Source organism: Populus nigra, chromosome 8 (assembly GCF_951802175.1).
Source record: "Populus nigra chromosome 8, ddPopNigr1.1, whole genome shotgun sequence".
Taxonomy (NCBI): Eukaryota; Viridiplantae; Streptophyta; class Magnoliopsida; order Malpighiales; family Salicaceae; genus Populus; species Populus nigra.
In genome coordinates this window covers 7,631,253-7,659,057 of record NC_084859.1, presented here as the reverse complement: position 1 = coordinate 7,659,057, position 27,805 = coordinate 7,631,253, and the positions used below count along the sequence as shown (strand labels likewise).

At 30.8% G+C, this 27,805-nt stretch overlaps 3 protein-coding genes across 7 annotated transcripts; all 3 read left to right on the top strand.

Moving 5' to 3' along the window:
* Nucleotides 1–6,523: 6,523 nt before the first annotated feature.
* LOC133701556 (protein JINGUBANG-like) lies at nt 6,524–7,208 on the top strand. The gene has a single exon (XM_062125505.1). The coding sequence runs from the start codon at nt 6,603–6,605 to the stop codon at nt 7,206–7,208; it is 606 nt and encodes a 201-aa protein (XP_061981489.1). The 5' UTR covers nt 6,524–6,602.
* A 4,685-nt stretch (nt 7,209–11,893) lies between these two features.
* LOC133701555 (protein JINGUBANG-like) lies at nt 11,894–12,795 on the top strand. Its single transcript, XM_062125504.1, has one exon. The coding sequence runs from the start codon at nt 11,894–11,896 to the stop codon at nt 12,599–12,601; it is 708 nt and encodes a 235-aa protein (XP_061981488.1). The 3' UTR covers nt 12,602–12,795.
* A 4,364-nt stretch (nt 12,796–17,159) lies between these two features.
* On the top strand, nt 17,160–22,644 carry LOC133701088 (uncharacterized). 5 transcript variants are annotated; one of them, XM_062124878.1, is made up of 13 exons: nt 17,163–17,579; nt 17,675–17,823; nt 18,205–18,377; nt 19,090–19,127; nt 19,222–19,301; nt 19,525–19,592; nt 20,020–20,332; nt 20,640–20,752; nt 20,823–20,888; nt 21,141–21,231; nt 21,400–21,467; nt 21,808–21,845; nt 22,238–22,644. In XM_062124878.1, exons 2-13 carry the CDS (start codon nt 17,706–17,708, stop codon nt 22,443–22,445), a joined length of 1,374 nt encoding a protein of 457 aa, XP_061980862.1. In that variant the 5' UTR covers nt 17,163–17,579; nt 17,675–17,705; the 3' UTR covers nt 22,446–22,644. The 5 variants fall into 5 exon arrangements, with proteins under 5 accessions (XP_061980864.1, XP_061980863.1, XP_061980862.1 ...); XM_062124876.1 differs by having other exon boundaries at nt 17,670–17,823; XM_062124879.1 differs by lacking the exon at nt 20,823–20,888 and having other exon boundaries at nt 17,162–17,579; nt 17,673–17,823.
* Nucleotides 22,645–27,805: the final 5,161 nt, after the last annotated feature.

Here is a 27,805-nt window from a genome sequence, read left to right as displayed (position 1 = left end):
TAAATAATATAATAATATTAAAAAAATAAAAAAATACAAATTTTCCAAAGGGCATTTTAAAAATATTTGTGGGCCCCTTGCATGTTTTTTCAATTATTTTGCATAATATTAGGCTCTAGATTGACACTGTAAGATGCAAACCCAATATTCAAAATACCTGGTTTTCTACAAAACTTTTTAAAATTTAATAAAAAAATTCAAAAAAAAATAATCTTACAATGTTAGTCTATAGCCTGAATTAATCCTAAATTTACAAAAAATTAATAAAAATTCCAAATAATCATTAAAATTAATCCTTTACATTTAATTGAAATTGAACAACAAAATTGGAAAACAAATAACTAAAATTCTTCAAAATAATAATAAAAAATTTAATAACAACTAAAATTCAACACAAAATTGAACAAAAATAACGACAAAAAAAAAACATTGCAAAAAAAAAAAAACACAAATAAAGAAGAAAAAGGAATGAAAAATTCTTACCTTTATGGCGTGTTTAGTGTCGGATGAGAATTAAAAAAAAAGAAAAACAAAATAAATGAAAAATGGAGAGTTAAAAACCTAAAAAATAGAGAAATAACGAAAGACAACATATCTTAAGATGAGAACATGAGATGATGCTTGATTTTAGCTCGGGTTGTGAACAAAACAAAAGTAAAGAAGAAGAGAGAAAAATTGAGAGAGGATGAAAGAAGATAAAGCTCGTCTACTGTGCTCATGGTCTTTTATATTAGGTTTTACAGACGGAATTCTTGACAGAATATTAAATATTAATATCTTTAAAATTTTCGTTGGTGATTCTATCTGTGGAGTCAAAGTAAAATTTTCAATTTGCATAAAAAATTTTAGAAACCCCTCCAAATATTACCTATGACTTTTCATTCCATTGGTAAAAGAGTAAATAGTCAACAATCAGAAAGAGCATTAATTACCAACGCCTTGAAACTCACATTTCGTCGGGAACCTGTAGCATAGTCAGAAGAAGCATTAATAGTCAGTGCGTAGGAGTTAACATTTTGTTGGTAATTTCATTGATAATCTCATCCATCAGAGGGTCAAAAGCAGATAGATATACCAACATAAACATTTCGTCAGTATGTTCGTGTGTAATTAACACAATGATTAGTACTAGAAAAAAGAAGAACAATTCTCATCGCCACTGGAATATACCAACAAAAATATTTTGTTGATATGTTCATATGTAATTAACATCATAAATAGTGTCAGGAAGAAGGGGAACAATTCCCTTCACCTCTGGAATATACTAACAGACACATTCCATCTATATATTCATATGTAATTAACACCATGAACAGTGTTAGGAACAAGAATATACCGATAAACACATTCCATTGGTATATCCATCGATGTAAAACAGTGTCTGATGCTAGATTGTAACTGTATTCCCTATCTATTTATCTTGCAAACACTTAAATTCATAACTGTACGCACAACACAATAACGTCTACTCACATCACAATAATAAAATAAATATTTCCTTGTAACTCAATAATATATTAACATCATTGTCATTATATTGAAGTGAATTTTGTCCATAAATATTACATTATATTTTATGTCATTACAATTTCGTGTTGTGTAAATTAATCAGAATTGTCTTCTTCTTCGTCAATTGAATTGTCCTCATCTCTATTGCAATCTTTTACGTTGATTTTGTCACTATCATCATCTTCTTCGACTTGTGTATGTTCGATGAAGCTTAAAACACCATTCAATTCCTCAACATCGACATTAACAAAAATATTATCAGTGATGTGAAAATTTAAATTTTCTTCCAAGTCATTAGATAGAGCAATTCAATATAGATCAACTAACTCAACAAGTTGAAAGACATCATCTCCCATAATTAATTCATTGTTCTCATCTTGAACAGCCTCGACATGGCCCATGAGTTTGGTTTTCATTATGGATAACCAATAAACTCTAATAAACTTGTTAAAGAAAGGGATGTATATGTAATAAACTTGCTGACATTGCTTGGCAAAACAAAGACATCAGGAAAATGCAAACTTTTAAGCCATTGATAGACAAGTAATTGTGCATTATTGTTTAAGACAAAGCTGGCTTTGGGCTTTGCGACCCATGACCCAACATAAACCGACTTTATGTTTTTACAGTGACAAAATAAATCTATATTCATTCTAACCTTGATATTATCCTCTGTCTTCTCCTTTATGTTTATAATCGTGTTGAAAATATTCTCAAATACGTTTTTTTTTATATGCATAACATCAAGGTTATGGCGGAGAAGATTAGTCTTCCAATAAGAAAACTTTAAGAAAATACTTCACTTAACCCAATTATGGATTAAGCTAAAATCAGGAAACTTTTGCTTATCGGATTGAAAACCAAACACAATGTCATTGTACTCTAACACCACATCATACAATTCCTCATCCGAAAGAAATGGCGGTGCAACACCCCTTTCAACTCTTCCAACAAAGAAGTCCTTATTGTTCTTTATGTACTTGTGATATGTTGGAAAGAACCTTTGGTGGTAGTAAAAAAAAGATGTTTTACCGTCGTTTGTTAACATGAATGCATTGTTATTTTCCATACAATATGAACATGCAATTTTTCCATGCGGGCTCCAACCAGAAGCCATTCCATAAGCAGAAAAATCATGATAGTCCACATCAAAGCTGCTTTCATCAGAAAATTCTGTTTCCACAATACACTATAAGTCAAAGCCCCGAATGACCACATCTATTTCAACTTATCAATCAACGGTTGAAGACAAACATCTCTATTCTGACCTAGACTATTAGGATTAGGTATGACAGTAGATAAAAAAAATTAACTTCAACCTCATACACATCCCTAGTGGTAAGTTGTAAATTATGAGTATCATCGACCAACAAGAATAAGGAGCAACAAATGACTCAAATGGATTGAGTTCGTCTGTACATAACCCAAAATTCACATTCCTTGATTCTGTTGAAAACTGAGGATGCATACTGTTAAATTTTTTTCAGGCTTCATTATCAAAGGGGTGCACCAGCACTCCATCCACCACATCATGTGATTGGTGCAATGTCATGTGCTCAGTAGTCTTTGGTGACATGAATAACCTCTACAGTCTAAATGTGATTGAGAAGTATCTAAGTTTTTTGTGTGTGATAATAATCCTTCCCCTACTAGTTATGGGTTTATTTTGAGAATGCCCATATGTTCTGCACTCGGTCGACTCAGTATTTTTAAGGTAGTACAACATGCAGAAGTTTGGACACATGTTAATTTTATGGTATCCTAGACTAAGGGGTTTTATCCTAGATTAAGGGGTTTTATACCCATATGTTAATTTTGGACACATGTTAATTTTATGGTATCCTAGACTAACAGGTTTCATCATGAACTGAGCGTAATAGAAGATCTTTTTCAGTTTGTTCTCTTTAGGTAAACTGCTTCTCGCCCATTGCATAAATATGTCATAACCGGCCTCACTTAACCCATGATTTAACTTGATGGTGAACACTTGTGCAACGACCGATAATTTACTGTGATTTGTGCAACCATCCCATAATTGTTTGTTAGAATCTTTCAAAATATCAAAAAAACCTTGTCGCGTCTACATTAGGATCTTCATCTATAATTGGACATTGACTGACATGACCTTGGTTCATTCCCATCATATTTATAACCATATTCCTATAAAGATTACTGTTGTCATTTACAACTCCATGCACGTTCCTAGCACTAAAAGTTAAATTAACCATCCTCTCTACCATGGTATCGTAAGGAACATATGGTTTTTCATATCCATACCAACACAAATACTTCTCCATAAATCTTTTTTTGTAGAAGATGCATCGTTATAATATCTGGATCAATAATTTTTTTATTCTTACACTTCTTACATGGACATTTAATACCACTTCCATTAATATTTCTCGGATTAGATAGTGCATAATTAATAAAACCTTGAACCCCATTACAATAATCCGTCTTTTGCAACCCCTGAGGTGAATCTCGATACATACATGAATAATCATCCATTACTTATATCAAACTTATTTAAATAATGATGACAACATGTATTAATTAACTATATTAACTATATAAATTTGTAAAAATATATGTTTGGCTCAATCTTATTCAATCTATTTATTAGTTCTCTTAATTCATTATCAATTATATATCTACATAAATTCAAAATTATACATATTTATTGAAAATTAAAACTCAGTAATAAAATTGATAAAATATAAACACAAACCCGTTAAATAAGCCATTATTTATTTCATCACAAAACACCAAAGTAAAAAATTCGATATAAGTTTCATCAATTTACAAATAAATATAATTTTATAAAATCTAAAACAAACCATAATATGTATAAATCATAAATTCATACAATAAAATTGTATGAGAAAAAACTATAAAAAAAAGTAAACACCTAAACAAAATACATATACTACAAAAATATGCAAAAAAATTAAATTGACATTTAAAAATTGTGTTCAAATAAAAAAAAAGGGTAGATTTGCTTATTTAAGGTGGAGAATCCTCAATAAAACTTGAATCAGAACACGAATGCTGACAAACCAATTATTGTGGTGACTGAATTTGTTATGGGAAGTTGAATTGTGTTGAGATTGAGGGGGGTGACTATTTGCAGAAAAACAAAATGCATAAAAAAGAAGGAGAAAATTATTTAAAATTGTTATGGGGGAGGTGGAGAGGAGAGTCAATCACAAAGTCATAAATTAAATATTACTGATGGATTTACCTATAGAATTATTCCGTCGGGAATTCCATCGGCCATTCTTTCCATAAAAAGTGTCCTGTTACCGTACGATTTGTTTTTTTGAATCTCACTATAATATCTTCTGTAATTCTGTCGATATATACTGAGAGATTATTTTTGTTTGTATATTTATGGACGAACTTTACCGTCAGGCTTATTCCATCGTTTAAGTCGTTGGTAAATGTTACACGTCATTGTACTTTTCTGCATTTTTTCTTCCTTCCTTTTCCAATGCAATTCCCTCGATATATACCAACGAAATGTTTCTGTTGGTGCTTACCAATGGATATAGCGATACAAAATTATATCGGTAAAATTCATCGTAATATACTAATGGGAAAATTTCATCGGTGATTCTCTTTGTATTCGTCAAATTTCTGATAGTGTAAGAGCCTATGCACGCCCGTGTGGCCTTTTTAAAAGGGGCCAAACATGCAGGCTTAATTGGCTAGGCCCAAGAGTGCTTGTCCTCTTTCTTTCCTTTTGTTTATCTTTAATTAACATCCTTCTTTTTTTATATATGTATTTTTTGTTTGCATTAATTTTGTATCTATATTTAAATTAATACTCTCTTTGATATGTTTTAAATTAATGATTTCATCTTTTTTAAATAGCAATTGTTTTTTATTAATTATTTTTTATGTATTTAATATTTCAAAGATATTATTCTAATTTATCTATATTTTTTTCTTTTATGTTTTATATAAATAAACTTTATTTTCATGATGTGTTTATAAAAATAAGAATTATTTGTTCTTGTTAGAAAAAAAATAACCTTTAACATAATATAAAAAACATGTAAATTAGAGAGAAATATTGAGTTCAAATATCATACTTATCTATCTTTTACTTTTACGAGATTCATTATTTTGTTTATCTTTGCATTTGATTAGCATTAATAGCTCTTTTACCGTTTACATACAATTTAAAATTTATTTTGTTTAGTGTAAACAATGTCTTTACTTTTTTTAATTAAAAAAAATCATGATATAGTGAAACGTACTCGTAATATTGTTTTATTGTCCTACTATGTTAAAAATTAACTCGAGATCTTATACACAACGTTATGTGAATAACTCTTTATTGTATTTATTAATGCATATAATTTTTATTTTATTTTACTATATAAATGCACCAACTTTTTAGTTCATAATTAAATTCTTTTCTTAATACAAACAAATATTAATAGTATTTATATATTTATTTTTTTACATTAAAAATAATTATCTAAACCGAAGTGAATTGCGGACAAACTGACTAGTGATATCTAAAGCAGACAAGTAAGCAAATAATCTCCATCGCACTCGACATTTGTCATTATAAACGAGACCATGCTAGGTGTCAGCTGTTAATTGGACAATTCTTGTTGAAGTAATAACACGTGGCCAATGTTTATTTCAAATATTTACAAATAAATAAGTAAAAAGTTTAAACAATTAACTGATTTTTGTAAACAAACAACGAGCTTTCGTACTTAACTTACGCCTGTGGAGAACACAAGTCAAACTTGAACATTTCTAAAATTAGATTAAATGAGAGATTAATGAGCAAATTACAAAAACAATCTTGAACTGTAAAAAAGAGAGTGATTCTTACATATTAAAATCGTAGTAATATTTTCCAGGGAAAAGCCTTTAAATGTTTTAGGTTTGCAGAGGTGAAACATATCTGGGGAATTCTTCTTCAGGACCCAGCTGATGTTGCATTAAATACCTTTTCCTACCAAAAGTAATTAATTCATGAAACCATATTACAATACCATGGACGAAACGAATCCTTTCTCACAATATCTGCACTCGCATTTGCCTTGAGAGACAAAAACAAAGGACAAATCATGGCCTCATTAGACTCTCCGAACTCACCTCCGAACCCATCTTTTGCAATAAGAGAAACCGCAGCCCACAAGTTCCTGAGAAGCATCTCCATAGGAGAAGCACCCTCATTCTCACATTTTCCTTGTAGCCCATCACCTCGCCTAAGCACTAATTCAAACATCCACACCTCTCCAATATTCTCCTCTCCTCCTCGTCAAGGCTCTTGCACTCCTGTTGATAACCTTGTCACCACCTCTGAAAGCACTAATTATACTTATAGGTGCCTATCTTCAGTCCTCAAAAGAGATGGCCAGATATTATCTATAGCAATGTCAAATAGCCTTATCTATTCTGGTTCTTCAACCAACATCATTCGGCTATGGAAACTACCTGAGTTCAGTGAGTGTGGTCAACTTAAGACTAAGGCCCGCATGGTTGTTGCGTTGCAAGTCTCACATGATAGGGTTTATGCTGCCTATGCCGATGGCAAGATCCGAATTTGGAGGAGAACATGGGATGGAGCTTTCAAACACATCCGGTTGGCAACGATTCCTAGCTCCGGCGGATATGTCCGAAGCCTTATTGCCCGGAAAGATAAGATGGTAATTTTAACTGATTTCCTTTAGGTACATATTTATGATTTCATTTATTGTTTCTCATGCTGCATGGTCGACTGTGTGAACTGAATATAACGTTAAGGTGTAATTTTATCACCGACCAGAAAAATCAAAACTTAATTACAATTAATGTATTTATGCTTATTATGTGAAAGAGGTGATGGAGGTAAGACTAAGGACAGTACTACAGTATTAATTATTTTGTCACGCCAGACCTTAAATAGTTACATGATTTATTTATACCAAGGACTTGGAGTTGTCATTGTTTAGAGATGTGTGGATTAAACTAGGTTTTAATTCTGAATTGGGAACATCCACAAGATTAAAATTCGGTCCACCGGTGATGGTGGTTGGGCAACTAATACGTGGACTCCGAAAATGCAAGCACAAACTATGAAATATTGTGCTAAGAATTGATCTTAAATGTCCTCACCTTCTTCCTGCTGCATACCCCATCCTGTGCATTTATGTTTTCAAAGGGTACGTAATGATTATTGGCTGATATTAATTTGAAGTAGTTATACTGCTCTTTCTATAAGTACTTGTGTTATATTGTAATTTTTTTTTTTGAAAAATCCTTAATATTTCAAAGTATAAATTAAAAAACTCATGTAAGCATTTAATTAAATAAACTAATAATTATTTATATAAATAACCAAAAAAAATTATTAATAATAACCAAAAAAATTAACAAAATTGAGATATAGATGTAAATCAATATATTTAATATCATAATATGGATCACTTACTCGATTGTATTTAATGAATTTATTTATGAAAATTAATTTGTAACAGAAATCAACACACATAAAATTTATTGAATAAAATAAAAAAACTATATAAAATATAAAAAGATTATAGATGAATCTCATTAATCTCATAAAAAACTAAATACACTCAATATAATAAAAATATCATTATCTCATAAAGGCTAAATAAGCAAAAACAAATCAAAGAAAATGGGTATTAGTCAAAATATAAATGGAAAAAATATTAAAAAGCAATAATTTAAAAAAAAAAGAAATAAAAAAGAAAAGAATAAGACAAAGTGTTGTGGGTCTGGTAAGCCAAGCCTAGTGCCTAGTCCATAAAGAAAGGGCTTGCATGCAGGTATTTTTTTTTGAAGTTAATGGGAGTGGACGATGTGTTGTCCACGTTATTCTTTGTAAAAAAAAAAATCATTGTGTTGTCTATAATTGTTCAAAATCCGGCCACATAAGACTCTTGTATTTTCAACTCATTGTTTACCTAAAAACACTTAGGAAACACCATTGAAATCTTGTTTAACTAATTCATGACCTCTAAAAACTCAAAAACCCATAATCAACCTGAAATCCAAAATCTTTCGAAGTTCAAATATGTTTTATTAGGTGTTTTCAAGGTAAAAAAAAAACTTAACCTTAACTCTCCTCATCATATGAAATAATTTGACACAAAAATCAACCATTTTAGAGGTTGGAATCGTCGTCAACGATAATTTTCTCTCTTTAAATCAGAATCTAATGACCCTCTCTTTCTTCTCTACTGAAAAAGGACAAAAAAAAAGAGAGGAGATATGAAGCATGGTTTCAAAGTGCAAATTTTAATAATTATAAGGACTAACTACCTAATAACTTAAAAGGTTGGGGACTAAAATAAACTTTTCAAACACATTGCAGAGTCGCTATCCATGTTACTCTTGTTTTTCACTTAAATTTCTTTTCTTTCAATTCAACCCTCACCACCCAAAAAAAATAATAATTGGGCTCCAATTTGGGCTTAAAGTGACTCAGTTGTGTAAAATAAAAATTCAAGGATAAAATTAAATTTTTTAAAAAATCTTACTATTACAGTTCACAACAAAATGTGAGATGAGAGATAGTAAAGATAGCTACGAGAAAAATGTCTCACCATTTATATTATCGGTAATATGTGTCCCATAGAGGAATATTATATATATATATATATATATCTTCTTCTTTGTTTATAATTATTCTTTAAAAAACATTACTAGTAACACAAAATGTAGAAATGAATAGATATTTGACCTGCACTCCTTGCGAGTTATTTCTAAATTTTCATTGAGAAAAAAATAGATATGAAGGCTTTTTTGACATGGTTTTTTACATAAAAAATTCTAAGTGTAAATCAAAAACTTAATGCAAGCATTTAATTAAATAAATTAATAACTATTTTTGTAAGTAAATAAATAAATAAAAGAGTCATCTAAAAATATTTGATCTCACAATATGAGACAATTACTCAGTTGTGTTTACTAATTTTTTTTATTAAAATTAATTTTTTATTCAATCACATGATAATAAATATAGATACATACATGAAATTGATTAAATAAAAAAAAATATTATGCAAGGTTGCATATATTAGAGATGCTATCTAAAATTAACTATTTTTATTTTTAATATAAATTTCATCTATATAAAACATAAACAAAGTTATAGATGAATAAGAAGAATATCTTAAAAAAATTAAATACATGCAAAATAATTTAATAAAAGCCTCCATTCAACAAAAAGCTAAATAAACAAAATGTTAAAAAATTATAGAGAAGGGATATTAATTGACCCATAAAGTAAAAAATAATTAAAAAAAGACATTAAAAAAGTATCAATTAAAATAAAAACCAAATTTAGAATAAAAAAATTTAAAAAAGGGCAATGATAGTCTAGGTGCCACAAACATGTTTAAAATAAATAAGAAAAATAAATGACTCTGGTTATAGCCCTGATTGGGTTCAATAGGTTGATTTTATTTTTTTTAGACAATATAAAATAGGCAATGATAGTAAAAAAAAAATAATTTTTTTGCCAAAAAAAAATCAAGATAACTTGAAAAAATACCTTTGTATGCACAAAATCAGACAAAAAACAGCCTGAATCAACCTGAGATAGTGTGATAAACATATAACTTGGATAATAAGGGGTGAGCCAACCCAAGTTAATCCATAAAACCCGTGATCTAGATCATGAAATCAAGATAACTTAATAGAAAAGAAATTGAAGAAAATCGCAAAATCATTCTTTTTTTTTTTCAAAAAAAAAGTTCAACAATGAAATCAGAAGAGAAAATCAGCCAAAAAGAAGATGTCAACCCATGTTAATTTTTCAAACATATGAGCCATGTTATTAGACTGGAAGCACCATACATGGAGAAATCCCGTGAAACTCAATCACAAGCAAATCAAACGCAAAAAGATAAAATTAGAAAAAAAAATTAATTACATAAAAGGAGGATCTAAGATAATAAAAAATGACAATTAAAATAATAAGAGTAAAAATCAAAATAAAAAATAAATCAGAGGGCAATCCAAAACTTTTTATTGGAGGGTTAAATTGAAATGAAAAATAACTTCAACAAAAGAAAAAACAATAAAAAAAACGAGGATCAAATTGAAAAAAAAATAGATCATAAACTTTAATTGAAGAATGAAATTGAAAATCAATAAATTTTTTACAAAAGAGCTAGGAAAAAAAAATTAAAATCAAAAGAATAAGAACGGAATTTGAAAAAAATAATACATGACAAATATGAATTGAAGCATTTAATAAAAAATAAATAAAAATTTTATAAAAGGACCAAGAACAAAAAAAATATAAATCAAAAGAATAAGGACTGAAATTGAAATACCAAAATTAAAGAGGACTAAACTATATTTTTTTAGGGAGAAGAGAGAGAGAAAAAAGGCTCACTAGTAACAAATTACCCCACCTCCACCGACACGCGTCACACCAGAAAAAAAAGGATGTGAAGGTGCTTCCAACGATATGGTAGAAGGGCATGTTGGTCCAACAGGAGACGATATATATTCCGTGTAAAAAGGGCGTGACCACCTCCCATACACCAACAACTTTTAAAATTTTAATGTTAATTAATTAACTTAAAAAGGCCAAATTACCCTTGATGGTTCTAGAATTTATAAAGAAACCTGAGTGAAAAGACCAAAAAGCTCTTGAATACATGTTTTATTTATTTATTTCAAGGACAAAGATATATTTTTATTGTATTTTAAAAAATAAAAAAGACTTAAAAACCCTTTACTGACATTGTAAAAAGATTGATATGAAGGGTAATTAAATTATTTAACTGTTATTAATAAATAAAAATATCACACATACTAGTCAAATAACAACTACGCGTCATGCAAAAAAAAAAAAAAAAAAAACCCAAACTAAACAAAACTACCCTTAGGCCTTTCATTTTTTTTTTTCTTCGAATGACACATAAGTCATTGCACTGGCAATGCATAATGACTTTAGAGTGTGTAAAATGATTTCTACAGGGTTTTTGCTACAAGATTTAGAGTTTGAGTTATTTAGAAGATAATTAATGAAATAACATAGTTTCGAAATTTCGTCTTCCTTATCTCTTTTGAGTAAAATGTTTTCCATTTAGAACGATCGTTTACTTTGGTCCTTAATTTGGGGTAGTTTTCATGTCCCCAAGTTCCACATTGTGCTTGAATAAGAGAAATTCTTTGTCATAAATACTGTCTATAGTAATTTTAAGAAACAATTAATAACCAGTACTTTAATCTGAGGATTAATATGATGATAAGTAATACTAGCTTGAAAATATTCTAGTTAAAAGGTTGGTCAACGGAATGTTGTTGATTATTTAAAACAAAAACATGAATGTTCCGTTCACATACATATGATTAGCCAAGTAATTGGTTTTGTTGATGTTAAATGTAACAGATGAAGCATGTGGGGCCAATAACATCATTAGCAATCAACCTTTCTGATGACATCATATATTCAGCTTCCCTTGATAGGACAGTGAAGGTATGGAGAATATCAGACCTCAAATGCATTGAGACCATCCAAGCGCATTTAGAGCCCGTCAATGCCGTTGTTGTGGCCGATGATGGTATCCTTTACACCGCCTCCGACGATGCCTCAATCAGAGTTTGGCGGCGCAACTTCTGTAGTGGGGAATGGCCCCATTCGCTCACTGTAACCCTCTCTTCCAAGCACTCACCTGTAAGAACCCTAACCCTAACCTCAGACAACGGGGTGCTGTATGGTGGTTGCACTGATGGTTACATTCATTATTGGCTTAAGGGATGGTTCCCAGGTCAATTACAATACGGTGGTGCCCTCCAGGGTCACACACATGCAATAATGTGCATGGCCAACGTGTCAAAATATGTGATTAGTGGCTCAGCTGATTCAACCAGTAGGGTTTGGGTGAGAGATTCAGTTGGACAACACACATGCCTAGCAGTTTTAGTGGGGCATAGAGGACCTATTAGGTGTGTTACTGCATTTTTGGGGCGATTAGAGGATGATAATGAAGATGGTTGCACGATTTGCACTGGAAGTCTCGACGGGGTCTTGAAATTGTGGCGTGTGACACGTACCAACAAGGAAAGTGGGAGTTTGTCACAAAATGCAAGCGATTAATTTTGATCTGTAGCGGGGACTTTATATTGGATTTCTGGTGCAAAATGTGCAGTACATAACTATTCTGAGAATTGAAAGTGAAAGGTGAAGTCCAGATGCATGCTTTTCAACTCGTCAAAACATGGGGGCATGAGGAAGATGAAGCGATCAGTCTTGCCAGTTAATTGTATCGTAGAAGATATGTGCAAGATCCTAAAGCACTTGCGTACTATTTTTCTGATCCATAGCCTCTAGGTGAGATTGATCTATACTCGCAGGAAAGCGAAACCTTCTCTCTGCCTCCAGTTAAGATCAAATCGAAAGTGGAAACATGGTAAAATATTGTAGATCCATTATCAAAACTATTTGTCAGATTTCCTTTTGTGTTAATTATATAGAACAAGCAATCACTGTTTTCGTTGCGCTATCGAAAAGTGGAATGTCTATGCAGGGCATCACCTGGTTTTCCCTTTCCTCAATTTCAAGGGAATCAAGATTAGCTGCAAAAATCAGAATTAAACATGCTATGCTATAATGATAGCTGCAAAAATCACAGTTAAACATGCCATGCTATAATGATAATCTCTTAGAACTAACTTTCCTTTTTATTTATTTTGTATTTGAAATGGAAAGAACAATTAATCCCAAAGGAAATAATCACAAATTACAGCTGAAAAGAAAATCATAAGCACCGATAGAAGAACATTCATGTATGTAGCAAGCAGGCTGGACACTTAATGAAGTTAAACAACGAACGAAGCAACTCCATCTTCTGTTGGGCTAGCAAACTTGCTCTCTGGCAATGCTCTTCGTATGCAAATCCGGTAAGCATGGATCATGGAATATCTTAATCAACAAGCAAATTTAGCTGCTCAAATCACGTCATGTTATTATTAACTTCGTTATCCAAATTTGTCAACTATCTTAAACTAAGATTGTTTCCTGGTTTGTATCACATGTTCTGTATTGGTTGTTCTAAATTAAAAACCCCCACAACACCACCCCCTCCCCCAACCTATAAAAGAAAAGAAGAAGAAAACAACAGCAAAAGCAAAAACAAACAAAGAGCTGGAAAACAAGAAGCTAATTCTAAAGATGCTTTTGTGAAGCATATGAAGTTTGTTTATAGAGGAAAATGTTAGTTCCGATATATGAGTCATTATTTCATGGTATGTAGGCTCTATCTCAGCCCGGGGATACATATCTGCTGGTTACGATTTATGTGTGTAATTATTTTGTTCCCTGACAAAGGAAGTTGATACAAGTGCATAGTGGAGTTTTATTGTGTTTGGGTATTGTCCTAGATGGGACTAAAGATAATGAGATATATACAAGTTGAAACCTTAAAGATCAAGATTATTATAATTATAGAGACATTTAAAATATTTATTTTTTATTCATTATTATGGTGTTTACATTCAAGATTTGGAGATATTATTTATATATAGAGAGAGAAATGTTAGATATTTATGGATTACAAAAACTTAAAATACTTAATAACCTAGAAAGATTGAATTTGAGGCAATTATAGTGGTTAGAAATATTGAAAGATTATGATTTTAGCATAAATTATCATCTAGGTAAAGCCAATATTATAGCTGACACATTTAGTTGAAAAGTTCAAGGTATTTTGGGGTTCGTGTATTAATAACCTCTATCTTTATTGTTAAATTAAAAGCTTTTTAAGTAGGGTTGACAATTAATAAATAACAAGGGTGTGCTTCTAGCTCACTTGAATGCAAAACCAAGATTGATAAATAGAATCCAAGAAGAACAAGGTAGACATACAAGGTCATAAAAATAATAGGTGAAGTAAAGAAAGAGAACCATATTGATTATAGTTTAAAAGAGAATGGTATCTTAACAAGTTATGTGTTATAGAAATGGATGAGTTAAAGAAAGAGACTTTAGAAGAAGCATATAGTTTATTTTATACTATGCATTTAGTAGTACTAAAATGTATCAAATATTGAAATAGAGTTATTAGTAGAAGGGAATAAAACAGGATATAAATGAATTTTTGTATATATATTTGGTATATCAACAAGTTAGAGCTGAGCATCCATGTCTTTCTAGAGTTCTACAATCACTTTACATTCTTGACTGGAAGTGGAGGAGAGTTGCTATAGATTTTGTAACAAAAATAACTTGTACTTAGAAGAATCATGATGCCATTTAAGTGATTTATGATAAGTTGACTAATTTTACATATTTTATAGCAATTCAAGTTGACCATTCTCTAAATAGACTTATAGAGTTATATGTAAGTAAATAAATCATGAGGTTATATGGAATTCTATTATCTATAATGTTGGATAGGGATATGAGGTTTACTTCGTAATTGTTGATAAGCTTATAGAGGATATTGAAGACTAGTTTAGATTGTAGTTCAGCCATGAATATATAAGCAATCAAAGAGAGTACTTTAAGTATTTGAAGATATATTAAGGGTTTGTTTGGGATTGTGGTAGCGATGGCGATTTCAAGTGTTTTTTTGCTTAGAAATGTATCAAAACAATATTTTTCTATTTTTAAAAAATTATTTTTGACATCAGCACACTAAAAAGATCTGAAAACATAAAAATAATTATTTTTAGCATAAAAATAATTTCAAAATTTTTGGGAACGCGGTGCAAACGAAGCCTAAGACTATTTGTAAGTGAGTTCAATGGTTGTTGTGATTGGCATTTACCTTTGATGGACTTTGCATATAACAATAGTTTTTAATCCAGAATTGATATGGCCACCTATGAGGCACTATACCATAGGAAATATAAGACTCTTCTATGTTAGAATGAAATTAAGGTTAAGTTATTGGGATCTGAGTTAGTGTAACATATTGTAGAGAAAGTTTAAGTGATAAAAAATAAATTAAAATTTGCAAGCAATAGATAAAAGTCATACGCTAACTTGAAATGTAGGGATATTAAGTATAAAGTAGGCGATGAGGTGTTCTTGATAATATCTTATGGAAACATAATATAAGATATGGAAAGAAATGGAAGTTAAGCTCTAAATATATAGGTTTGTATGAGATTTTAGAAAAGGTTGGACCACTAGCATACAAATTAGTATTGCATCTTGAACTAGCCAAAAAATCATAATATTTTTCATGTGTCGATGCTGAAAAAGCGTCATTCAGATTTATCCCATGTTTTACCAATATAATCATTTGAACTCCAAGACAACCATTATGAACCCGTAAAGATATTAGCTTTATAGATCAAAAGGATTAAGAATAAGGTCTCTACTGTGAAAATATTACGAGAAACCATTCTAAAAATGAAGAGACTTATAAGCTTGAGAATGGCTTAGAGATACAAATACATAAATCTGGGGAAAAATCTTAAAAGGAAGACAATTGTAACACTCTAAAATTGCATTGCTATAATTAGTGAATGTATCATAATTTATAAAAATAGTAAAGTATAAATAGATTAAATAATGTAAAATAAATGAGAAGATAACTAAATGTCAAATAACATATGGTGAAAGAAAGTTAGGGGATGAAAAATATAAAACAAAAGAAAAAGGAAGGCTTAAAATGCAATTAGCCAATCTAAGTAAGTAAAGTATGATAATTTTTGCTCGTGAGATAATTTCTGCTTTGTCATGCTTTTGAAGTGTTAAAAAGCAATGAGGGATGTTCTTCTCTTATTATCATTTTCATTATCTTCATTTTTTCCCTCCACTTCTCAAACCTAAAAGCTAAACATCATTCCTACAAACTAACAATAAAAAATTATGCATCCCAAGAGCAAATTGTAGAGTATTTAAGCCTGGATTGAATAGAATTGCTAAAAAGTAAATCAATGATAGATTGTGATAGGTGAGGAAAGGAAAGGAAAGGAATAGAAAAAGCAAAGAAAAATGGGCTAGAGATTAAAGTGAGTGATTAAACTAATAGGTATGCATAAATTCTTTTGTTTAATATGTTTTTATATGTAGAATTCTCTTAAATGTTTGATTGATATATAGAATTGATATATGAATTCTAACCTAATTGTTTGAATGCAAACTTCATATGATAATTATTAATTAAGAGTATGCTTTTAAAAGATTGAACAATGATTTGTTCTATTAAAGTGAATGGTGTGTTTTGCCCAATTGATGTGTTGACATAATTGCACATATCGATATGTGAAAAAGAGAACTTGTTTCGTATGAAATTGTGACCACCTAAATGCTACATGTATTGCCTTTAAGGTAGCATACGAATAAATCAAAGATATAAAAATTGAAAACTCTTTAAAGTTGTTGGGCTTAAATGGTAAAAACTCTTTAAAGTTTCTCGTGCTTATTAATTTATTTATTCATTGAGTTATACTCGTTAACAATTAATAAATTATTTTTTAAATGAGAAAGAAAGACAGCTTGGGTAGCAGGTTTCCAAACAAAGTGAAGTGAGGGTGCTACCTTATCAATGGGTAGTTTTGTGCATGGGTCCTTGCGTATATTATGTATGAACTCTTTTGGTACGCATTTGATACAATGTATAAAAATGTTGACGACAAGATAAAATGTGAATTTGTTTAGTGAATAAAAGGTTGCGTGTGTATACATTTGTTTAGTGAAGACAACAATAAAAAATGATGTCTTTCGGTTTACTTGACTAATGAAATCAAAGGGCATGTTTCTAAAATGAATGCAAGTGATGTTACTTTCTAAGATGAGTGGTTTGAAGAAAAAGGAGACCCTGTCGTGATTAAGGTTAATGATGGAACTAGGGTGGGTATACTTTGGAAAAGTTTAACAACAGAGGGGTTGGATTGGGTTATTGACGAATCTATGGTAACATAAAAGAAAAGGAGAGGAACGACCTGTGCAAAAACAAGAACAAAGAAGATTGCGACGAGTGATTGCTAGCAGCTGCAGCGGGTGGTGTCTCTTCTTGTCAGTGTTGATAGTAGAAGAGGAGATTTGAATTTGTTACCTGGGAAACAGAGTTGACTGCGCTCTCACATCATATCTGAAATCGAAGTCACTTACTTACTTTGAGGTTTGTTGTTTCTCTTTTGTTGTTCTGTTTTTAATGTTTATATGACAACAATAGTAATTTTAAGTTGTGTGTTGTTAATTAAATAACAAGAAGAGGATTAGTGGGGTTGGCAAGGATAATTCTGTGATGGATAAGAACAAGAATTACAAGAAGAAGAAGCAGCAGCACAAAGCAGCTGGTATTGGTCAATTTCAATGGAGACCCGTCTCTGTCTCTGTCTCTTCTTCTTCTTCTAATATTGGAGGTTTGTTTTTCTTTCCTCTTTAATACACTTTTCATGACTTCTGAAACCATTCTTCTTCATTATTTAATTACAAGACTAACCATTTTGTTTTCAAGTATTATGAGCAATTTCAATGCTGCATGCCATTATACGCTCTTTTCTTCTTCTTATTGATATATAATTCTTGCTACAACAATAAACCATAAAGCTGATACTTTTTTACTACTAAATGGACCTTATTGCTTCTCAGCTGATAGTTGACCATGGATCGGCCTTTGTCAACAAAGCAGTCTGTTTCAAGACGTTGTGTTTGTTAGAGTATATGCTTGGCGTTACTAATTGTTTGTCTTAAACGATCTGCACTCTGGTGTTCCTTATGAGTTATTTAATGTAAATCTGCAGAATCCCTGGTCAAAGATGTTGCAAATGAGTCAGAAGATGGACATCATGTTCAAGAACTGATAAAGGTTGCTCAAGTGGTGACTGATAATTCTGACTCAACCATCAGCTCTTGTGTGCTGGATGATTGTGTTGAGCCCATGCTTTCTGCTGAGAAGCATTCACTTTCGCTTCAGGTAGCTTTTTACTCGTTCAAGTTTAAATAGTTTACACACGGTATGCTCTCTCATTTTGAAGTGGGACTTTTCATCTGCTTGTATTTTCATGCAAGGAATTTGATCTGAATAAACATGAATAACCGTTGCCTTAGTTCTCACTCATTAGTTTTCTTTTTATTAGTGCATGTCTTGCTTTCTTAGGAAACTGCCTCGTAGAATGTGCTGTTACAAAAAGTATCCTGTCTTGCATAGAATATCTGATGGTGCAATGTTGAGATTAAGTATAGATTTCTTCCCTAACCCTCCTGTAGTCTTCACAGTAGTTCTTTAATGGCTTCTCTCAACTTTGATCTTATGTGTTATTCTTATTCTATTACTCACCTTGATATTACTGCATTGTACATGGTCCATTTCTCTTCTATTTCTCAAATTCCTTGATACATGTTGCTAGACTCTGGCTTTCCAAGATTTTGCATTGTAGCTGGAAAACTTTGTTACCCATTTGAAGATTGTATTAATCATCTCTATCATTTCCAACTGCTGCAAACTTTAAAATGAAACCTAAATACGGTAAAGATATGACGCTTAGACCTTGTGAAGCCCATTGTGAATTATGTTATTAAGTACTATCTACCTGCGAACACCTTAATCATCCAGTAATTATTGCTATCTTGTTGTTTTCTCTCATGTTTTTATTTTTTTTATCTCATTTCTGTGTTTTGCTTTGAAGGTGGATGCTGCTCTGATTCGATTCATTATAGGAAAAGTGTATGAATTTCAGCTTAACTTTTTTTTTCTTCTATCTTTAATTTGAACATAAGTTACATCCATATTCACCTGTACTTATAAGCTCCCTACTCAGAGGATCTGCTCAAAAAAGGATTGAAGAGGAGATGGCTGTTAAGATTGTTTTTCCATCATCAAAGAATGAAGAATCAATTGGTAAGCTTTCCTGATTGAAAGTAATTGTCTTGCTTGTAAGCAAATGTTACAGCCAGTTTGTCACTTTGAAACTTCAGGGGTGTTACCATGTCTTCCAAGATGGTATCATGACCTGTGCTAATATGTTAATGCTTGAATTTGACAATTTTGATCAATACATTTGAACGTGGTGACCACAACTTTGGCTGTGATTGTTCACTACTTGACATGTTATCCTCTGCAGTCATTGAAGGCATTTCAACTGATTGTGTGACAAGAGCTTCAGAAAAGATACAAGCTATTATTGATGAGGTCAGTTACAAGTCATTGTGGGTTCAAAAAATTCACTTGTTCCTTCAAGTCATTCCATTATCATTTGACACCTAGTTTGATGGTTAACTTTTCTTTTAATTACTCTAGAAGTTCATGACTGACATGAATGTGCTGTAGTGAACAAATGCAATCAATATAGTAGTCTGGTAAATGCGATGTTGATTGTTGAGGAGAGAAAAGTATGTGGGTTGTAAAAGGTGTGCTTCGCTAGTTAATGTCAAGTTTTGGCATCTGTCATTGGATGCAGGCGACACACATCTTTTTTTTTCCTCTCCTTGTTTCCATCTAAAAATCTCGCACAAAAAGCATATGGTATTTTTTGGAGCGCTTCATTTGTTTTTTTTTTTTTTTTTAACATACATGCTTGACAGATTACTAATATTTTCTTTTCTGTGTGAAATCACAGGCAATTAAAACAAATCTCGACTACTCTCACTTTGTATCGCTTCCATTGGGAATATACCCTGAATTGGTTGATAAGCTAGTTGATTTTCAGAACTCCATACTGGGAATTAACTATGTTTCTGTAGATGCAAATGTGGAAAGTGATTATAATGAAGACACTTCAGACATCAAAAATAAGGGTCAAGAACTAATTGAAGGAGATGATGAAGCTGTTGAACTTAAAGCTGAAGATGACACTCATGTTAAAGTGGATTTAACTAGCATATCTTCTGTTAGTTATCCTCCTAAACCACGAAGGTTGCCTAATGCTTCTGGTAGGTTTTAAGTTCATCAGGTTAATTCAGAGATTATCCTGGTGTCCCCTATAATAGCATATAGTTCTATACCCACTTTTTAAACTTTGGGCCCTATAAAATTGCTGATAATCCATTTTCCCGTGTTCAAAGTCTTGCTTCCAATTTGTTTATTCTTAGTCACACATAAAGATGAAAATAAAATGCTTACTTTACTGTTAGCCAATTTCACCTAAACTAATTTGCTTCTATTTCTTTTGGCAATCACTTTTTTCCCTTCTCTCATATACTTAAATGAAATCTTATTGATTTATGCGTTACTTGACAGATTTTGGAATAGACAAAACAATATTCATTAAACCTACAACATTTCACTTGACTGTACTCATGTTGAAGTTGTGGAACAAGGAGCGAGTCAACGCAGCTTCAGATGTTCTAAAGGTATGTTTGTGTTAAATAAGGTTGGTATTATCTAATGGTGGTTCTAATAAATCACTGCATGTGTGTTTAGAGTATCTCATCAAAAGTGATTGATGCCTTGGATAATCGACCTGTCTCCATCAGGCTTAAAGGGCTGGTAAGTAGAATATGTCTTGAATTGATTCTTCTTGTTTTTGGATCCACAGTAGGATACATTGGCCTCTCGAATCTCAATCTCCATCCTTGGTAAATAAGTGTAAGATCCTTTGAAGTTCTAGTGGGTTGTCTTCTGAAAAAAGATGGCATATTTAACATCAGTGTGATGGGTGGATTGCTGTCTTCATGTCCTTCTATTATGTCCTTAAGCCAGCTATTACCTACTAAAATTTATACTCGTATCCCTTGGTAGGATACCATGAGAGGGTCTTTGTCCAGAGCTCGTGTTCTATATGCTCCTGTTGAAGAAATCGGGAGTGAAGACCGACTTTTACGTGCATGTCGTATCCTAATTATGTAAGCATCAATAATCTGGTGCCACTTCACTGTTTGCTGCACCTGGAAAAAGATAACAGGAAAGAGAAAAAAAAATGATTCTTAGTTCCATTAGATTTTAAGGTGTTTCTTTCACTTGAATGGAGGATTCTTTTGAATTTCCTTAGCTTTCTTAGAAGTCATCATTGATGCATTTGTTGAGGCTGGACTTGTTCTAGAGAAAGATGCTAAGCATAAGTTAAAGGTATGTTACTGACCTTTTGACCTCATATGGTCATGCTTATATGTCACTGTTAAATTTGGAGGAATAAAAATGTTCTTTGGCTATCTACAGTGCTTTCTAACCTTTCAAGTAGAGCATAATGGTGTATTTTCTCAAGCAGCGATCATGGCATGCTTGCTTAGCTCCTAGGTGTTCAGTTAAATATTGTCCAACAATAGACTTGGTCACTCTTAAACCTGAACATACTGGACCTGATGCACAGTGGGGTTGCGTAGTTGTTTCAGTCTATGTTCCCGTTATTTCATATAGGTTTGGTTTTGGAACTACTAATATCAATTTATGTTGTCTCCTTAAAATGCAGTTGCATGCCACGGTGATGAACGCAAGGAACAGGAAAGGGTACTGATTTTATTTCTTTTTGCTCGTTTTGCATTTTCTCTGGGTAAAATTAATTTTTACCAGTCCATGTGCTATCTGTGTTCATCATTAGACGTGGTTTCTAAGTGTTGAAACTTCAAAATTTGTTCTTTAGTTACATTTTTATGATGCAGTAAAACATCAGCGCCCCCCCCCCCCCCCCAACCATATTCTGTTCTGCCAATTATTTCAACTTCTTTGGGATCAAAGAATAGAGTTTAAAAGGTTGGGAACTGAAGTCTAAATCTTTAGTAAAATCCCATGGACCTATTAATGATTTACCCTTTTTTCTTGGCCTACTTGGTATCTAGTTTTTATTTGTCTTTTGTTTTTCTGTTTGGTATTTCTAATATATGATGAACTGAAAATCTCAGGAAGAGACAAAGCAAGAATGATTCCTTTGATGCAAGGGGCATATTGAAGCAGTTCCGATCAGAGGATTGGGGGGAGTATGTTATCCCCGAAGCACATCTTTCACAGCGCTTTGTGTATGATGACAACGGATATTACCATTGCTGTGCTTCGATACCTTTTCCGGGGAAAGAAGCTTGCAAATATAGACTGATTGACGCACATAGCTAGACTATCTTTTGGTAGGGAATAGTTAAAAGTATTAACTGCTGAAAATCTTCACAAATTTGGGTTGCTTTTGTAGTATTTTAAAGATTTCAGCTTTTAGAACTACAGCAGGAGTAAGTATTTTCATTGCATCGGATATACAACATTATGCTTAACATTGTACGAGGATCAGTAATGTTAAAGATGTTATGTTTTTTTCTTCTTCTTTTCCTTGACAAAGTGGAGGTCTGAATTCAAGACTTGTTGAGGCTTGTTGGCATAAAATTGTCATTTTGAGGACGTGTGTTCCTTGAAATCTCAGAACGAGCTTTGTTCTAAATACAACCGAAAGGCGATTAGCCCCTCCTGTTAGCTGGGGAATTCCACATCTGCAACACTGGAGAGAGGCTTTACTCCACCCTCTAATTAGCAAAGGAAAGGAACGAGGGGGTGAGAGTTATTTCCTTTATGTCGGCAGGATGAAAGATCATGATCATGGAGGAGAAAAGACTTTCCATTCCCAATCTAACAAAATCGTTCCATTTCCGTGCAAGAGCATGTAAAAGAGAAGCAGACAGCTATCTGGATAAGCCACATCAATCCGCACAACCCTCTATTTTAGAGACAGATTATCCAACAGAACATTTTCAATATTCATGGGTCAATTGCCTCTAGTAATTGATAATCTGAGACAGAGCATGTGATACTGCAATGTTTCCTATGATTAACGTACTTTAATGATTGAGACCTGCAATCCATTTTGATTTGGTGCACCGCCAAATTCAGAGATGAAGAATGGTGGTCGGCATCGATGGACACCTCGCCAATTCACAACCACAATTCCATACTCTTTGTGACAAAAGAATCACGTGGTGGATATCCGAAGCCACTTTTTCCAAGAGGTGAAAAGGGCAGAACTGGAAAAGTAATCACATGTCAAAAAAAAAAAAAAGATAGTAATGAGAAGCCAAACAAAACTCCATTTTTCTTTTTCGAGAAAGTCTTAGAGATTCCTTCCTATGCATGTCCTTTTGCCGGCTACACATCTCACCATTGCATTTGCAATTACAATTATTAAGTAATACCCTAAAAGGCGTTGCTTTCCCCACGCCTGTACTTATATATTATAATTATAATTATAATAATATAATAATAATAATATATACTAATAGCTGTTTTTTTTTCTTTTTCGTTTTTAATTTTTTTTGTTGTTTTTATTTAAATTTTTTTTTTGCTTTTTTTTTGTTTTTTTGTTTTAATATTTTTTTAATTTAGTTTGTTAATGTTATTTTTTTATTTAGTTATCAGATTTTTAATGACATGGATTCCAAGTTTGACATCGCGCGGGTCATGTAACTAGTAAGAAACTCTAAAACGCGTGGGGAAAGTACTGTAGCTTTCCCCACATGTTTTTTTTTAGCTTTTGTTCTTTCTTTTTTTTTTTTCAAAATTGACTTCTTCTTTTTTAAAATTTTTTTTTTTGTTTTTTTTAAATTATCTTCGCTAATTTTTAAAATTTAGCTATGTTTTTTAAAAAAAAAACATTGTGGATTGCTACAATATTTCCCTACAAGGTCTTTTTTTCTTTCTTTTTATGATTTGTTTTTTCAAATTGGTCTTTGTTGATTTTATTTTTTTTCATATTGAGCTGGTTGAGAATTTAACTTTATAGTTTTTTCAAAATAACACTATAGATTGCTATAGTGTTACTACACATGGTTTTTATTTTGCTGCAGTGTTTCCCCACATGTTTTTTTTTAATTATCTTTTCCGAATTTATTTTTTTATTATTGAGCTGGTTGAGAATTGAGCTTTAGCTTTCCCCATATGTTTTTTTTTTGTTTTTTTGTTTTTTTTCCAAAATTATCTTCTTCTTTTTTTGTTTTGTTTTTTTTCAAAATTGTTTTTGTCAATTTTATTTTTTTACTATTGAGCTGGTTAAGAATTTAGTTTTTTAGTTTTTTTCTTTAAAATACAGTTGATTGTTACAGTGTTTTCCCACATGATTTTTGTCTTACTATACTGTTTTTTCACATATTTTTTTTATCGATTTTTTTCAAAATTATCTTTATTGAATTTATTTTTTTTATACTGAACTGGTTGAAAATTTAGTTTTATAGTTTTTCTTTCTTTAAAATATCATTGATTGCTACAATGTTTTCCCACATGATTTTTTTTGTTATGATTTTTTTCAAATTTGTCTTAATTGATTTTATTATTTTTAATATTGAGCTGGTTGAAAATTACAACTGTAGATTTTCTCATGAAACACTATAGATTACTACAGTGTTTCCCTGTATGGTTTTTTTCCCTTTTGTTTTTTTTTTTTTTTGATATTTTCCAAAATTTTCTTTTTTGATCTTATTTTTTATATATTGAGCTGGTTGAGAATTACAATTGTATATTTTCTCATGAAACACTATAAATTGCTACAGTGTTTTTCTAAATGATTTTAATATTGTGTTGGTTAAGAATTTAGCTTTAATTTTCCCCATATGTTTTTTTTTTCCAAAATTGTCGTCTTCTTTTTTTTTTCTTTTTTTTTTGGTGTTGTTTTTTTTAGAATTGTTTTTGTTAATTTTATTTTTTTAAAATTGAGCTGGTTGAGAATTTAGCTTTGTAGTTTTTTCCTTTAAAACACTCTGGATTGCTACAGTGTTTTCCCACATGGTTTTTTTCTTTTTTAATGATTTCTTTTTCTAGAATTATCTTTATCGAAAACACTGTAACATTATTCACCCAACACTCATTGCATTGTGAATTGTAATAGTAATCCATAATGTTTTGCTTTCTTTTTCCTTTTCTTTTATTTTTGAATTTTTTTTATGATTTTTTTTTCAGAAGTATATTTCATCTTTTAAAATTGAGATTATTAAGAATTTAGCTTTGTAATTTTTATTTATTTATGTTTTCTTTATATAAGGTTAGCATGGTGTACGGGTTTGTCAAGGTAACCTAAGTTGCCCTAGTTTACGAGTTTGATTGGTTGTTTTTTTTATTAATTGAACTTTATTTTTTTTATAATCTATTTTTTTCTCATATAGTTAAAAAATAATAATTTTAGAGAAAAGTCATGTTATTAAACTTTATAAAGTAACAAAAATTAAAGGGTGTGAGGAAATTATTGTTCACCCACACATATTGCATTGTAAATGATAATAGCAATTCATAGCATTTTGTTTTCTTTCTTTTTTCTTTATTGTTTTGAATTTTTGTTATGATTTTTAAAATATTTTTTTTTGTCGATTTCATTTTTTAATATTGAAATGGTTGATAATGTGACTTTTATTTTTGTTTGCTTTCTAGGGATAAGTGTCTCAAATAAATGTTTATTTTTAGGTTGGTGCTTAATTTTATGAACATTTGTTTTTATCATATAATTAAATAAAAAAATTATAGAAAAAAGTTAATAAACTCAATAGAGTCCATGGCTTAGATCGTGAAGGGGCGATATCGATCATTATCTCAATATTTTTTAAAAAATTATCATCTTAAAGTTTTTTTAAAAGCTAAGTCATGTTTTTATTGATCATTAAGGTTGCATTTGGACCTATAAAATCGATCAATTTAAGTTGAGCTAACTCTCACACGGTTTAATTAAAAACTTGAGCTAAACAAAAAATTGAGTTTGGTGGTTTCAGAATTAACTCACTTGATCATGTTTAATAACACTATTAACAAATTCTCAATGCTCTTAATATTTTCTTTTATATTTAAAAAAAAACTAATCAAATCCGTGGCGAAAGCAAACCAATATACTAGTTTAATAAAATTAATAAAGGAAAAAACTGTTCATTTCACTTTAGACCTAAATACAAGCGCATTGTGAATCGCTACGACGCAATTAAGCCTGTTTTTTTTATTTGTTCTTAAACAATTTTTTTTTTGTTTCGACCACTTAATTTTTTTTATAATTTTGTTTATATTGTTAGAGGCCTAACAACTTTGGTTTGCGTGCTAAATCGTAGTTGTGATGTCAATATATATATATTTCAATTGCTTTGTTTTAAAATAGAAGAGAGAAAGTTGGTTGTTCATATTCTAGCTATAAGAAAATCAATCACAGTACATAGGAACATCTTGCCGAGAAACAAGGTCAATTTAATTTTGTAGTTTTTGACTATTTAATGGATGTTTGAAAGTTGAAAATAGATTTAATGAGGTGATTTTAAGTGTTTTAAAGTAAAAAAAAAAAGGCGCTTAGAAATTGGATTTTGGGTTCTAGAAACTTCAACCCTAACTTGGCGATCACTTATGGCTACCAAAATCTTAATCATTTGATAATGCATCATCTATTTTATTTTTAAAAAAATATATAAAATGAATGTTGCTTCATCCACCTATTTAAAAAAAATAAGGCAAGTACACCTAGATTTCCATATGTATCTTCGCATCTTTGCACCAAATGCACTAGCTCACTCATCCATTTTGTATGCCTAATCTCTTTTTTTTATATATTGCTTTTTATTTTTTTTATTTGTTTTTTTTCATGAATTCTGAATAAAATTCACTATAAATAGAATAATTAAAATTATATCTAAGATATTATTCAATTAAATATCATTTGATTTTGCCATCATTTTCAAATCAGGCTTTTTTTATATAATGGTAGCAATCAATTTGTTAATTGCTATATATAAAATTGATATGCAAAATATTTTTAAAATGTGATCATGAATATTCAATGAAAATAAAATTTTAATTTTTTTATTATGAATAATTTGCATAATTTTCGTAGGTTTATTATTCTTTTCCCTTAATTACATACAAGATATTAGAAATGTTTCTAAAAAAAGCATGTTTTTCATCAAAATTAAAAAAAACAATTTCATGAAAAAGAATATTATGGTTTTGATTAAGAATATAAATTTTCTCTTTTTTATTTCTAATCTTTTTTTTTCAATTGTTGTTATTTGTTATTTAGTATACCAGATTTCTAATGATAAGTTTTGTTATCAAGAAAATTACATGAATTAAAAAATAATTTTGATGCTATATATATATATATATATATATATATTCTTTTCTATAAATATTTACTTTTATTATTATATAATTAAAGAATTCCATGGACAACTCAAATCTAAAGACAATTATTTTATGTTTTTCCCAGCTCCTCATTTATATAATAATTATAAAAAAAAAACCCCACCAATGTTATCCACTTATTTTCCAAAATAATCCCCCAACATCTAGCCCTTTTCTCTCTGTTTTTTGTGTGTGGGGGGAGGGCATGGTCGGTGCACTTTGTGGCCCTAAGGTAGTCAAGCCCTTATCACCTCCTTTCTTTTATCGTAGTTTTCTCCCACCCATGGCCCACTTTCCTCTGTAACATGAAGGCTGGTCACATGGAAGTATCATTGATGTGCATCCAGACATTTCTA

Bases quoted from the DNA above. Each gene is read 5' to 3' on its own strand.
- LOC133701556 (XM_062125505.1), top strand. From the start codon at position 6,603: ATGGCCTCATTAGACTCTCCGAACTCACCTCCGAACCCATCTTTTGCA.
- LOC133701555 (XM_062125504.1), top strand. From the start codon at position 11,894: ATGAAGCATGTGGGGCCAATAACATCATTAGCAATCAACCTTTCTGAT.
- LOC133701088 (XM_062124878.1), top strand. From the start codon at position 17,706: ATGGATAAGAACAAGAATTACAAGAAGAAGAAGCAGCAGCACAAAGCA. The intron at 17,824-18,204 runs GTTTGTTTTTCT...GTAAATCTGCAG, and splicing joins TTCTTCTTCTAATATTGGAG to AATCCCTGGTCAAAGATGTT. The intron at 19,593-20,019 runs GTCAGTTACAAG...GTGAAATCACAG, and splicing joins TACAAGCTATTATTGATGAG to GCAATTAAAACAAATCTCGA.